General features: G+C 40.6%; 1 protein-coding gene across 1 annotated transcript in view; it reads left to right on the top strand.

The window, feature by feature from the left end:
- Nucleotides 1-5,283: 5,283 nt before the first annotated feature.
- LOC139444795 (sodium- and chloride-dependent glycine transporter 1-like) overlaps nucleotides 5,284-13,503 on the top strand; it is a 33,728-nt gene continuing 25,508 nt past the window's right edge. The window contains exon 1 of the mRNA XM_071225756.1: nucleotides 5,284-5,366. Coding sequence (XP_071081857.1) covers nucleotides 5,352-5,366 — 15 coding nt within the window. The 5' untranslated portion in view covers nucleotides 5,284-5,351. The remainder of the gene's footprint in view (nucleotides 5,367-13,503) is intronic.

The raw sequence follows: 13,503 nt of genomic DNA, 5'->3' as shown, positions 1-13,503 counted from the left end.
CATTGAGCGCAAAAGGCAAAATAGCGGTGAATAATATGAATGGATCACTGAATATCAGTTGTGCTCCTGCCTTGCGACTGCGGCTCAAACAAACCAGACAATCAAGTGATCGATGGATATCTTCATATCACAGCGTCATATAAGGCACTATCAACTACGAGGGATCTGATGCATGAAAGACGCTTCAGTTTGGGCACTCATAAGATTGTTCGCATGGACATTGAGTTATGTGTGTTATTGCACTTTTATACCCTTAACATTATAAGCAATCATTCAATAATTTGCAGAAGGGAAAACAAAGATTCGTGACCAAACACTTTCGATAGGATCATCAGATATGTCAGTCTAGTTACGCGTACACTTGACATATTATGAAAATCAGTTTTGTGCATTATGGAAAGATAAAAATATCCCTTTCAAAAGCGTACTGGAGAGGTATGAGGAGTTAAGTCGGTAGAGAAATGTTCGGAATGGTTCAATGTATAAGTGTGGCGAGTTTGGGGCTTTTAATCCAAAGTGCACAATTTTGACGTGTAGCAAGGAAACTGAATGTTCTGACGTGATGCGGTGCAATTTTGTAGATTTTAAGAGCGCATCAATAGCTTTTTTATTTTCGTTCAGGCTGTACAAGAGAAAATTATATAAAACGTTTTCAGACATTCAAAAGGAATAATTATGTAATCACAAATACAACTAGCGGTTAGGAGTATTATGGTTGTATTCGATCAAACAGAGTGTATTTATACATTTTGATAACTGTCGTACCGTTAGCAGTTTGAATGAGGTCATTGAAATATTGCTTCACAGAGATTGACTGAGGTGTTCTAATCTGGAGTTTGCGCACTAAACAACTTGAAGTTTCGTATAATATACGACCGCACACCGACAAAATTATGACCACATACACTGAAACAACTACGACTTGATGTTTTTTCCGTCTTCCCGAGGCAAGGGTGTTAACTGACTATAAAGGTCCAAATAAACTGGACTTTTACAGACAGTTAGCTCCCTTGCCCCGGGAACATGTTGTTTTCCAAGTGCTTAGACGTGTTAGAACGGACAGGTCGTGTGCGACCTCAGTGTAGATCTCGGTTAATTGGTATTAGATGTGCAAGTTAACCAAATAAAGCACATTCATTTATTTTTATTTTTTTATTTTTTTTATTTTATGTTTAATTTTATTGTTTTATTATTTTTTATTGTGATACATCTCAGATTTGTAATTGGTACATAACTGGGACGGGTACAAACACAACGTAACAGTCAATATACGTTCTATTTCCCAAACAGTGTGTTTTGCACTGCCCAGGTTTCGACCCGTGAAGATGAGGGTTAGAATAAGTCCTCAGCAACCCAATAAAAAATGCATGCTTGTCGTAAGAGGCGACGGGATCGGGTGGTCAGACTTGCTGACTTGGTTGAAGCATGTCATCGTATCCCAATTGCGTGGATCGACACTTATGATATCAATCATCAGATTGTTTGGTCCAGATTTGATTATTTACAGATCAGCTAGAGTATTGCTGAGTGCGGCGTTAAACAAACAAACAAACTGCCGCGGCTTCACAGTAAACAACTTGTTCCTGAACTTTATTACAATGAGGCAGTTATTTTCGGCATTAGGGAACATTATTTACAAACAACAACAACAAATTAGGAATAGATATTTACGCTTTACAAGCAGTTCTTGGTAAAATACAACCTATGCATTGTACTTCCAAACATGCGTGATTCATGGGGCAGTCAATGTACACAGATGCCTTGAAAAGAATCTTAAAAAAAAAAATGCATCCATAATGACGTTTATTTCCATGACAACCTGAAGGTACACTGTGCCATGCTCATCTTCCGCTGGGTCCGAGGTCCACAAATTGGGTGGGTGGGTGAGTGAGTGGGGTGGGGTGGGGTGGGGGGTGGGGGGGGGGGGAGGGAGGTAGTGAGTGATAGAATGTCCATACTTACTTGATGTGTACACAATAAATAGAAGACAAAAAGCAAAGTCACCATGAAGGAAAAATTACTTTCCATAACTTCACAGCATTTCGACATTATATCTTCTGTATTGTCAACGGGGTATACAGGCACACGAAGTACATTGCTAGTTACAGTGATCCTCCACCACGTAAAACTGGTATGCTGTACAGCGGGATATGTTCCACTCCTGTTGTTTTCTGGTGTAATACTAACAACAATCGTCTTACATCGTTCAGGTCACAGCATGGCGCCCGTACCTGTATTAACCAATGTGTCGGCTCAACCTCAACAGCTGACCAGATCATCCACCGCAGGGTTGCCTGTTTCTCTGCCTTATCACATGACAACGTCACTTTATCCACCTCGGAGTTACCTGTTTCTCTGCCTTCTCACATGACAACGTCACTTTATCCACCTCGGAGTCACCTGTTTCTCTGCCTTCTCACATGACAACGTCACTTTATCCACCTCGGAGTTACCTGTCTTTCTGCCTTATCACATGACAACGTCACTTTATCCACCATGAAGATAAATGTTTCTCAGCTTTATAACATGACAACGTCACTTTATCCACCTCGGAGTTACCTGTTTCTCTGCCTTATCACATGACAACGTCACTTTATCCACCTCGGAGTTATCTGTTTCTCTGCCTTATCACATGACAACGTCACTTTATCCACCATGAAGATAAGTGTTTCTCAGCTTTATCACATGGCAACGTCACTTTATCCACCTCGGAGGTATCTGTTTCTCTGCCTTATCACATGACAACGTCACTTTATCCACCTCGGAGTTACCTGTTTCTCTGCCTTATCACATGACGTAACTTTATCCACCATGAAGATAAAATGTTTCTCTGCCTTATCACATGACAACGTCACTTTATCCACCTCGGAGTTACCTGTTTCTCTGCCTTATCACATGACAACGTCACTTTATCCACCATGAAGATAAATGTTTCTCAGCTTTATCACATGGCAATGTCACTTTGTCCATAACGGAGTCACCTATTCCCACTCAGTTTTTCATAAAGGCGCATTCCATTATGAATATGATATTAGTTTAACCCTTCCTGTAGGTCTTTAGCATCCCATGCTTATCGTAAGAGGCGACTAACTGAATCAGATGGTCGGGCTCGCTGACTTGGTTTGATACATGTCATCTTATCCCAATTGACAAGGCCGGTGCTCATGATATCAAAAAACCTGGATCGGACAGCTGTGCCATCTAAGTTCGTCTTGATGAGACTTGGTCATATCTTAATATTGTAGTGAGTGAGTGAGTGATTTGCGTTTAACGCCGCTTTTAACAGTATTCCTGTCATATCGCGTCTAGTCAGCTTAATGTGGGAGGAAAGCCTGAAGTGATGCAGGTCTCAGACGTTTACCACTTCGGTGAAACCCACGAGCATGGGTATGGTGCTGACAAACCCACAATCATACGTTTCTGGCGTGCCCAAGGGACGCAACTCTGTGCCCCGTTAGTATTGTAACAATCCCTTCCCGTGAAGATCCGGGGTAGAACAGGTCTTCAGCAACCCATGCTTGCCGAAAAAGACGACTATGCTTGTCGTAAGCGGCGACAAATGGGATCGGGTGGTCAGGCTCGCTGACTTGGTTGATGCATGTCACCGTATCCCAATTGCGAAGGCTGATGCTCATGATGTCAGTCACTGGATTGTGTGGTCAAGACTCGATTATCTACAGACCGCCGTCATAAAGCGTCACAAACAAACAAACAAACAATTCTTGTCAACGCGAGTGATGCCGTTTGTGGCTATGCATATCATATATTAAAGGACTTCTTGTATTTATTCTTCCTCGCCGGCCCACTGTCTATTATTCAGTGATGAGGAAAGGGCGCAAATATCACATGCGGCTGATCCAAGAACCAAACAATAGACAGTGATCTAGACAGTAAGCTGACACTCCTAGACATCTGTTGAACACGTCTTTCACGGCCATGCATGTCAGTCGCGCGTCAGACACCATGCCGGCAATTGTTGAATACGTCATCAACAACGACACGTGTCAGCGCCGTGTGACACATCAAAGCCACACGTAGATGAGAATGTCTGCCAACAAAGTTCTGCCAAGTAAGTAAGTAAGTAAATAAGTAAGGTAGGTAGGTAGGTAGGTAGGTAGGTAGGTAGGTAGGTAGGTAGGGAGATAGGTAGGTAGGTAGGTAGGTAGGTAGGTAGGTAGGTAGGTAGGTAGGTAGGTAGGTAGGTAGGTAGGTAGGTAGGTAAGCAAGTTAGTAAGTAAGCGGTCTTCGCGGGGTCAAGACGTCAGATCAACCATTGATGTTTTTAATGATACACGTCAAGATTACAAAGCTGTAGATTTGGTAAGATTTTACCCTAGAAATATCCATTTAACACGCACTCACATAATTTTAAAATTAAGCCTTCTTGATAATTGCAATGTTTGTTAAGTTTGGGTGAAACCAATTCATGAAATAGTTCAGAAATGTCTACAGTTTTGCTTCAAATACTGTTATACTGTTTCAAATACTGTTAATTGCCATACCATAAAACACTCCACCACTTAGTAATTATTTATACTCTTAAGAAAGAAAACAAAACAATGAAAGCAACAATTTCGAAAGACTACTTGCAAAACTGGCAGCACCCATACACAAAGGTCAACATCGCAAGAAACCTGACCCAAGTAATGGTTTACCGACTGTCAACAACACTATAATTATTTCTAAAAGTGACAAATAGTCTTACATGGGTTGTTTGTTTTTCCTAAGCTAAAATATTACACAGATAACATCGATGAAAGTTATTAGACTTAACTTTTAACACCTCAGCAGATTGTTCAACACATGTAGCCAAACCCATAAAAATCCGGGGTATAATAGGTCTTCAGCAACCCATGCTTGCCGTAAAAGGCGACTATGCTTGTCGTAAGAGGCGACCAACGGGATCGGGTGGTCAGGCTCGCTGACTTGGTCGATGCATGTCATCGTATCCCAATTGCGTGGATCGATGCTTATAATGTCAATCACTGGAATGTCTGGTCCAGGCTCGATTATTAACAGACCGCCGTCATATAGCTGGTATATTGCTGAGTGCGGCGTTAAACAACAAACAAACAAAAACATTTAGCCAATAAATAGGTAAACAAAACAGGATAGACAAAAAAAACAATTAACTGTAAATACTTACTCAAAGACCATCTTCATAATGAACAACAAAGTACATATCTATGACGACCCCCACCAAAATAACCGCAGGCACTTTACTTCACGAGAGAAAGAAAACCCGCCAGCGCTGACACTGAAGTCACGTGACTACACAGAGTTCACGGATCAGCTGAGAAACTCAACCTGTCTGTTAGATTGACGGACTGCTATGTACATCTTCATACGTCATGGGCAAAGGAAAGGTAAGGCAATGTACATATACAATCACATTTCAGCCCATGTCATAGATTTGGTTTCAGGAGAAGTAAATATCGCTTTGATTCTGTCATGTAAATACGACCTGGCATAGTCGGTGGACACCTGGCAGGTATGAACTTTGTTAATTACAACTCCATGAGGCTATTGAAATGTACAACGTCGCGGGAAAGATATAGTATCGTACTGACATGGCAGAGTTACCTATATTGTTGTTAATATCATATTCCGTTACACAACAATGGTCTGTTTCAAACGCGGGCACGCATGTTTGTACATATCATGTTACAATACACTGAATACAGCGTGGATAGATTTGTTTTACAGTCAGTGGTTATTTTTTGATGAGACAAAGCGATCGATATACTTTATTGATTTGATATTGATTAACATCCCATGATGTACAGACCTATGGTGGGAATTGTTCAGCACTACCCTGAATAAAGTGACTCGTCTGTCGAGGAATGTCGCAGAGGGTCAGCCATGCGTGAATTGTTCAAATACGAGTACTCCGAGGTACACACTGGGCTGCGTTCGCGCGATGCTGTAGAGAAGTTTTGTCGTGTATTTTGTACATCTGAAACACGTTGATTTCACTGTTAAATGTCCGAGTTGGAGCATTATCTCGTAATTAATGGCGTGACATTTTCAATTATCTATGTCGCGTTTAAACGGCTCCAATTGACTAAAATTAAATTATCCGAGTAACAATATTGCGCCGGCTCTGACTATTCTATAAATTTTAATTCAATGGAAAATTTAACCTACAGGTATTTTAATTCAAACGATCCTGCTTGAACTAACTCAAAACATAACGACTGATCAAATCACATCTGTCGCCTTATATCATGTTATATATGTATTTTATTGTTTAATTCAGAGAGGAAATTGATACGATATTCTATAATTTTGATATTCAGCTCCAGAGCGGAGTTGTGTGTGGCTGCCTTTGAAAACATGGCTGCGCGAAGCCATATCAATTAATTTAAGGTTATAATTCCTGGCAAGAAACGTTTCGCCCAAACGCAGCAGGCTGCCACAGCCACCGCTCTGAATACAGAGAACTCCTTCACAAATCTCACCTGTGGACGAAAGACGCGTTAATGAGCTGGACACCATTGAGCCAGGTCACTGACCACACGTGACCACTGCTATAATTACTAACAGTGACACTTGATCGGACCTGTCACATATAAGATTTAGCCTACCCCTTGGGGCAAGATCTATTCAATTACAGACAACTAAACAAATTATGTCAAGATATGTACTTACTTACGAAGACAATGTGTCACTATACTTTAACGTATTTAGCAAACCTGACATCATTGACTGTTGTTTGTGTGTTTGTTGTTTAACGCCGCACTCAGCAATATTCCAGCTATATGACGGCGGTCTGTAAATAATCGAGTCTGGACCAGACAATCCAGTGATTGACATCACGAGCATCGATCTACGCAATTGGGATACGATGACATGTATCAACCAAGTCAGCGAACCTGACCACCCGATCCCGTTAGTTGCCTCTTACAACAAGCAAAGTCGCCTTTTACGGCAAGCATTGGTTGCTGAAGACCCCGATTATGATCCAAAGTGATAAACTACCATCATCACTTGGGGATTCCTCTAGATGAAGCTGACATACCGTGATGTAACGGAACTAATGTCTATGGCGGCGCTAAGCACAACTCACTCACACTGCGAGTGTGCAAGAGAAACGATGCGTCATGCCAGCTCCCCGCCTCATGCTGACGTCTCCCATCACTCGTCATGTTCCTTGTCACTATACTTCCTGGTTATCTTGCCACGACTCAGTCCGTGACGAACTGTTCTGTCCTGTCTGTATTAGTCAGGTTAAATAATCAGGTAAAAATGGTGTAATTATGTAATACATAAGCGAGACACACCTCAAGACTGTGAAGATCCGGGGCAGAAAAGGTCTCCAGTAACCCATGCTTGCCATATAAGGCGACTATGCTTGTCGTAAGAGGCGGCTATGCATGTCGTAAGAGGTGACTAACGGGATCGGGTGGTCATTCTCGCTGACTTGGTTCATGCATTTCATCGTATCCCAATTGCGTGGATCGATGCTCATGATATCAATCACTGGATTGTCTGGTCCAGACTCGATTATTTACAGACCGCCTTCATATAGCTGGAATACTGCTGAGTACGGCGTTAAACAACCAACCAACCAACCAACCAACCGACGTGTTTCAAGTGTAATATTTATTTTCAAAGGATACATCTCAAAAGAAGTTTAAAAGAATTTTCTTTGATATTACTAAACTAGTATATATAAAATAACGGCTTGAGACTCGTTTTCGTCTTGTCCGCCCGTGGTGGGAGAAATAAATCTTCGTGTGAAATATGTGTACTGCTATGTCTCAACACGTAAAACAAACACAGCTAACCGAAGTACACAAACGCGTAGGACACATTACGTGTAGTCAAATGCAGAGAGCCCCTTTCTGTTTACATAAAGCGTGTTAAACCAACCACTTCCTTTTTAATAGCATGGTGTAGCACAGCTGTAAAACTGAGATCTTTTCTCATAAACATGTTGTTAATTATAATCACCTGTGTTAGCGGGTTCGTGTTTAACATAATCATATTATCGGTTTCAAAGTGGGGCACGGGTGGCCCAGTCGTCTGAGGCGCCGCGATTCATGTGCAGAGTTGCGTCCCTTGGGCACGCCGGAAACGGTTCCGATTCGCTCCGATTATGTTTCTAGGTTTATCAGCACTATACCCGTGCTCGTGGGTTTCACCGAAGTAGTAAAGGTCGGAGACCTGCATCACTTCGGGCTTTCCTCCCACATTAAGCTGACACGCCGTGATATGACTGGAATAATGTTAAAAGCGGTGTTAAACCCAACTCACTCACTCACTACACTTAAAAGGTTCAGCCTCATGAGCCAATACGACGTCGTCGCAAATTAACTTCATCACATCTTGACTGACAACCCAAGTAGGTGTGAGGTATTGTTGACTTAAAGAGTTAATTTCACCAAGTTAAAGCATTCAAACTTGGATGTCAATATATTTCAAATATGTTTTCTTTGACTTATTTTGTAAGTCATGTACTGTGGTTCAATTCCATTTTAAAACGGTTATGTAATTGTATCATTTGTTGTTTGCATTTCGTACTTTGGACGCCACATGCCTACAGTACAATGTATATACACTGTTGTGTAACAGACTCGTGTTACATACACTTGTGTCTCTACAGTTATGCGTGGTACAAACACATGACGTATTTCTTAAAATAAGTATAAGAACTTTTTAACAAAGACTGAAATGTATATGTGAACGTATTTTGATGGTACGTACCTAGTTCTGGACTGAGGGTAGAAAGGATCAACACGCAGAGTATGAATCCCATCTTCAACTCTATTAATGTAACAAACACCCGTGAAGATCCGGGGTAAAATAGATCTTCAGCAACCCATGCTTGTCTCTCCCCGTGAAGATCCGGGGTACAACAGGTCTTCAGCAACCCATGCTGGCGTAAAAGGCGACTATGCTTGTTGTAAGAGGTCACTAACGGGATCAAGTGGTCAGGCTTGCTGACTTGGATGATGCATGTCATCGCATCCCAATTGCGTGGATCGATGCTCATGATGTTAATCACTGGGTTGTCTGGTCCAGACTCGATTATTTACAGACCACCGTCATATAGCTGGAATATTGCTGAGTGCGGCGTTAAACAACAACAAAAACAGTGTTCATATTCTCGTATTCCTTGGCCTATCACTATATCGTCCAACTTCAATTCACATTTCACATGAGGAACATCTAAGTTTTCATAGAGTATGTCTACATATTTTTAACATTGTTATCAAACAAATATTGTTCACCATAAACATATGTTTTGATAGCCAACAGTTTTCAAGTAGATATTCTTTAACCTTTGTTTGAAAGAGTTAAAAACAATCATTAAAATTTACATTTAAATAACATCAGTCTTACAGCTGTAACCCAATTTCGTTTTCCATTCCAATCCTGCATAAATAACACATTATAAACAACTCTGGATATCCCATGGGGGAATATTCAATAGTCGAGACCGATATTTCATAACATTAATATAAGAGTAGATGTACATGAGGATAAGCCATTATATTAAAACTACAATTATATAAATGTACATTTTTATCTCAAATCTTTATACGTATTTGATTTAAACATATGGATTAGGTACAAGTGACACACTTACGAGGCCGTCTCCTATATACATTTCGTTATATTGTGGTTTGTGAATTCTATGGTGCAGAATAAATGTACAATGCATAGAAATTTCAAGTAATGAGAAAATATAATAACACACACATATTCATATATATATATAGAATTACACACAAACACATATACCTACATACACTCACACATACATCAACATATATACATTTGATGAATTTATATGTTTGGTATACAATGGTACATGATATATTTATAAAATAACACAGTAGTTAATAAACTACATGTAATAGACATTTTAACTACATGTAATAGACATTTTAAATTTATGTGTAGGGCGGGAAATCTAGAATGTAACTAAGCTGTGATAATTACAGGGAATGCTATTGTTTTACATCAAATTCAGAGTGTTGAAACAACCATTTTTTATATGTGCTAGTCACATATAATACGTATAAACCCCATACCTCTGCCCTATGTCATAATATTTGGGTATATTTTCATATCAAATACCTTTAAGAATGCTTTATAGCCTAGTTCTACAAGGACGTATGTACTGTTTAAATATTTCTAATAATATATGTTTTGTTTGAGTCTAAGCTTGTGATACATAGGTACTATAAGACAGTTTACTTGTGACAAAATATATCTAAAAATGTAACACGATGTAATCTCTAAAATATCCCCGTAATAATACCATGTTTTATTTCTAGATAATAATAGTGTTATTATAGACTGGGTGATGTATTGCACAAGAAAGGTACTCTTTGAATCAAATCCGAGGTTAGACATGCGTTTACGTCATGGGTCTGTGTCTGTGATATACATGTACATTGATCCGTTCAGATCCGCGTGAGAATTGATCTTCAGCAACCCATACTTGTCGTAAGAGGCGACTAACGGGATCAGGTGGACAGGCTCGCTGACTTAGATGATTCATGTCATCGTATCCCCATTGGGTGGATCAATGTCATGATGTCATTCACTGGATTGTCTTGTTCAGACTCGATTATTCACAGACCGCCGTCATATAGCTGTAATATCACTGAGTGCGGCGTCAAAAAACAAACAAACAAACAAACAAACAATCAAAATGCATGTATTTTCATTTGACTGACAGGTAGACACGCATAACACATAATTGTCTGTATACTGGTATATATATATTCGAATGGTGAAACAGGTTTCTCTTAATTAATATATATTTCATCAATGCTTTTGTTTATTTCGTCAATGCTTTTGTTTATTTCGTCAATGCTTTTGTAAATACTCTGATACTCCTCGAGAGATTTCGTGTAATATTTCTCACACATATTCCACAAAGGCATGTGCATGGAATGCCCTCGGCACATAAAACATTTTGTGTTTCAAAGTCACGATACAGTCTTTGCAAGCCGCTACAACCAGCGACCGCCCAATCTTCCTTCAGGAAAGTTAAATGGCTTGTCGGGTCTCACGAGGTGTATTTGCCCAAGTCTGTCTATCTAGATGATTGTCACATTATTCCCACGCTACATCAATACAGGCAATGAATGTCCAGGGCTTAAATACATATTCCATACATGAGCTGATGTTCCTTGACGCCGCAGTCAACAGTATTGATACTATGTAAATAATCGAGTCTGGACCAGACAAAGCAGTTAATGATAATTTCGGTCTACGCCCTCAAGGTACGACAGCCATGTCAGCCATTGTAACCAAGCAATCCCCATTGTGGTCGTCTCCAGCGACGAGCACCGGAACAGGGCGCGGAGGACCTTTGTTTGTTTGTTTGTTTGTTTGTTAAAGCGGTCGCTCGTCTCGCCGAAGACCCGGGTTCGATTCCCCACATGGGTACAATGTGTGAAGCCCATTTCTGGTGTCCCCAGCCATGATATTGCTGTAATATTGCTAAAAGCGGCGTAAAACCATACTCACTAACCCATGCAGATTCATGTGGAGGGGAGATTAAAGAGGGCCAACTAGCTAATCAGAGGACAGGTAGCGTCTGACCTACATGTGTGAAAGGAAGATGCTAAACAGTTGATTAGAGGCGGTGGATGTATGTAAAATATTTTTGTGGGGGGGGGGGGGGGGGGGGGGGGGGGGGGGGGGGGTCCGAATGAAGCTTGTACGACCACAGTGGCTGCAAAGGGTATCACAGCACAGTTGTTAGTTGGCTGATATTCGACCACAGACAAGTACAACATAGATGGACACAACATTAAATGATGGTGGTGGATATATATGGACGTGTAGATGTAGACTATGCGGTGATGAGAGGGTGGCACTTATGTGGTCAACTCCGAGTTAGTACCAACACCCAGCTACAAAAAAACTTTACAAAAGAAATTGTCAATAAAATCATGAACAGAACTTATCCATAAATGGATTTATGTAGTTCTGCGCCATGACTGTGACATTTATGTATTTAGGTATATTTTTTTTACTAAAAGCCTAGGCAAGTCTAGATCAAACTAACCAAGTCGAGTTTGCTTGATTCCACAGCAGAAGAGGAAAGGTTCATTTGAAGAAAAAAATATAATTATTTGTAAAAAATATTTTCATTGACTTTGTGTTAGTCTGGTATTTATCCGCTATTGCCTCGTTCAGTGCCACAACCAAACACACGAATATATGACTCTTTGATGTGTGTGTATAGTTATGTTTGAAGCTCTCTAAGAGACTTTAATGGAGGCTAGGCGTGAGGCAATCTATCCAGTCTAAACAAGTCGGCGAGTGTAAATATTGAATACTGTAGGTGAGATTATTCAATACAGTCGGTATCGGGCGACACACAAACACGTGTTCTCTACCCGGAAGTCGTCTGCTCGGCGCATGTTGCAGCAGACATGCCCCTGCTGATAGCAGCGTGGCGATTGTCCCCGAGCGAATTAGATCGCGATTTACAACTGACGTGCGAGGGGAAGTATGTCTCACGTGCATTTGCAGCGTGTGTACAGACATATCTTATTGAGACATAGTTTACAAGTTTGCATTGTGTTTTAACCACTACGGTGTCCCAAGGTCATTTATTGGCCCGATGTTAAATATATTACCCACTTAGTCGAGGTAATGTTTACTTTAAATATAATGGGACACTTCAATAAACATTATTCTCTCTTAAATTTCATTTTTATCTCCCATAGTGTACATATTAAAAATTTAAACCGGTTCGACATATACAAATACATTTAAACTATGTAAATTATATTTTCTGATGGTGGCTCTGATTCGTCGGAGGGGCGGTCGGGTAGCCAAGTGGTTAAAGCGTTCGCTCGTCACGCCGAAGACCCGGGTTCGATTCCCGACATGGGTACAATGTGTGAAGCCCATTTCTGGTGTCCCCCGCCGTGATATTGCTGGAATATTGCTAAAAGCGGCGTAAAACCATACTCACTCACTCACTCACTCTAATTCGTCGCATCCGTAAACCCAAACATGAAAAGTGTCACCCAATGGTCAAACATGTTTTAATTATAAAGACTTACAATTTCGATATATTAGTAAAAATGTGTATCTCGAATTTGACAATGACGTGTTTTCAATATTAAGTCATGACTGGGTAGTCGGAACGTGTTCGATTAAAAGACGTATTCGGAATATCCGAGTTAGTTTAGTCATAAATGTAACCACCAATCGAGTAATTATCTGTACGGAAGTGTCATGTATTGTGTCGTCAACGTGGTGAAATGCGCGATCTTTCATTGTTTTGTATTCCATGATGAACCATGTACATACGTGGGAGGTAAACAGATCAGCTCATTGCCAGCGATCGACCGTACTAAAGAACTTTATGTTCACTGGGGTACAAGTATTTAACTTGTCTGGGCGAGTGTCACCTTGACCCGACAGCTGCAGAAGTCCGTCACTACTGACAAGTGAAATAGGTCACGTTTTTTCCCACACAAGCAGCAAGTACCCCTTGTCGCGAGGATCCTCTAACTG

The sequence above is a fragment of the Haliotis cracherodii genome, unplaced genomic scaffold (assembly GCF_022045235.1).
Source record: "Haliotis cracherodii isolate W230 unplaced genomic scaffold, xgHalCrac1.p SCAF_6, whole genome shotgun sequence".
Taxonomy (NCBI): domain Eukaryota; kingdom Metazoa; phylum Mollusca; class Gastropoda; order Lepetellida; family Haliotidae; genus Haliotis; species Haliotis cracherodii.
Note: the sequence above shows the minus strand (reverse complement) of the source record. Positions and strands in the feature narration are given on the sequence as shown.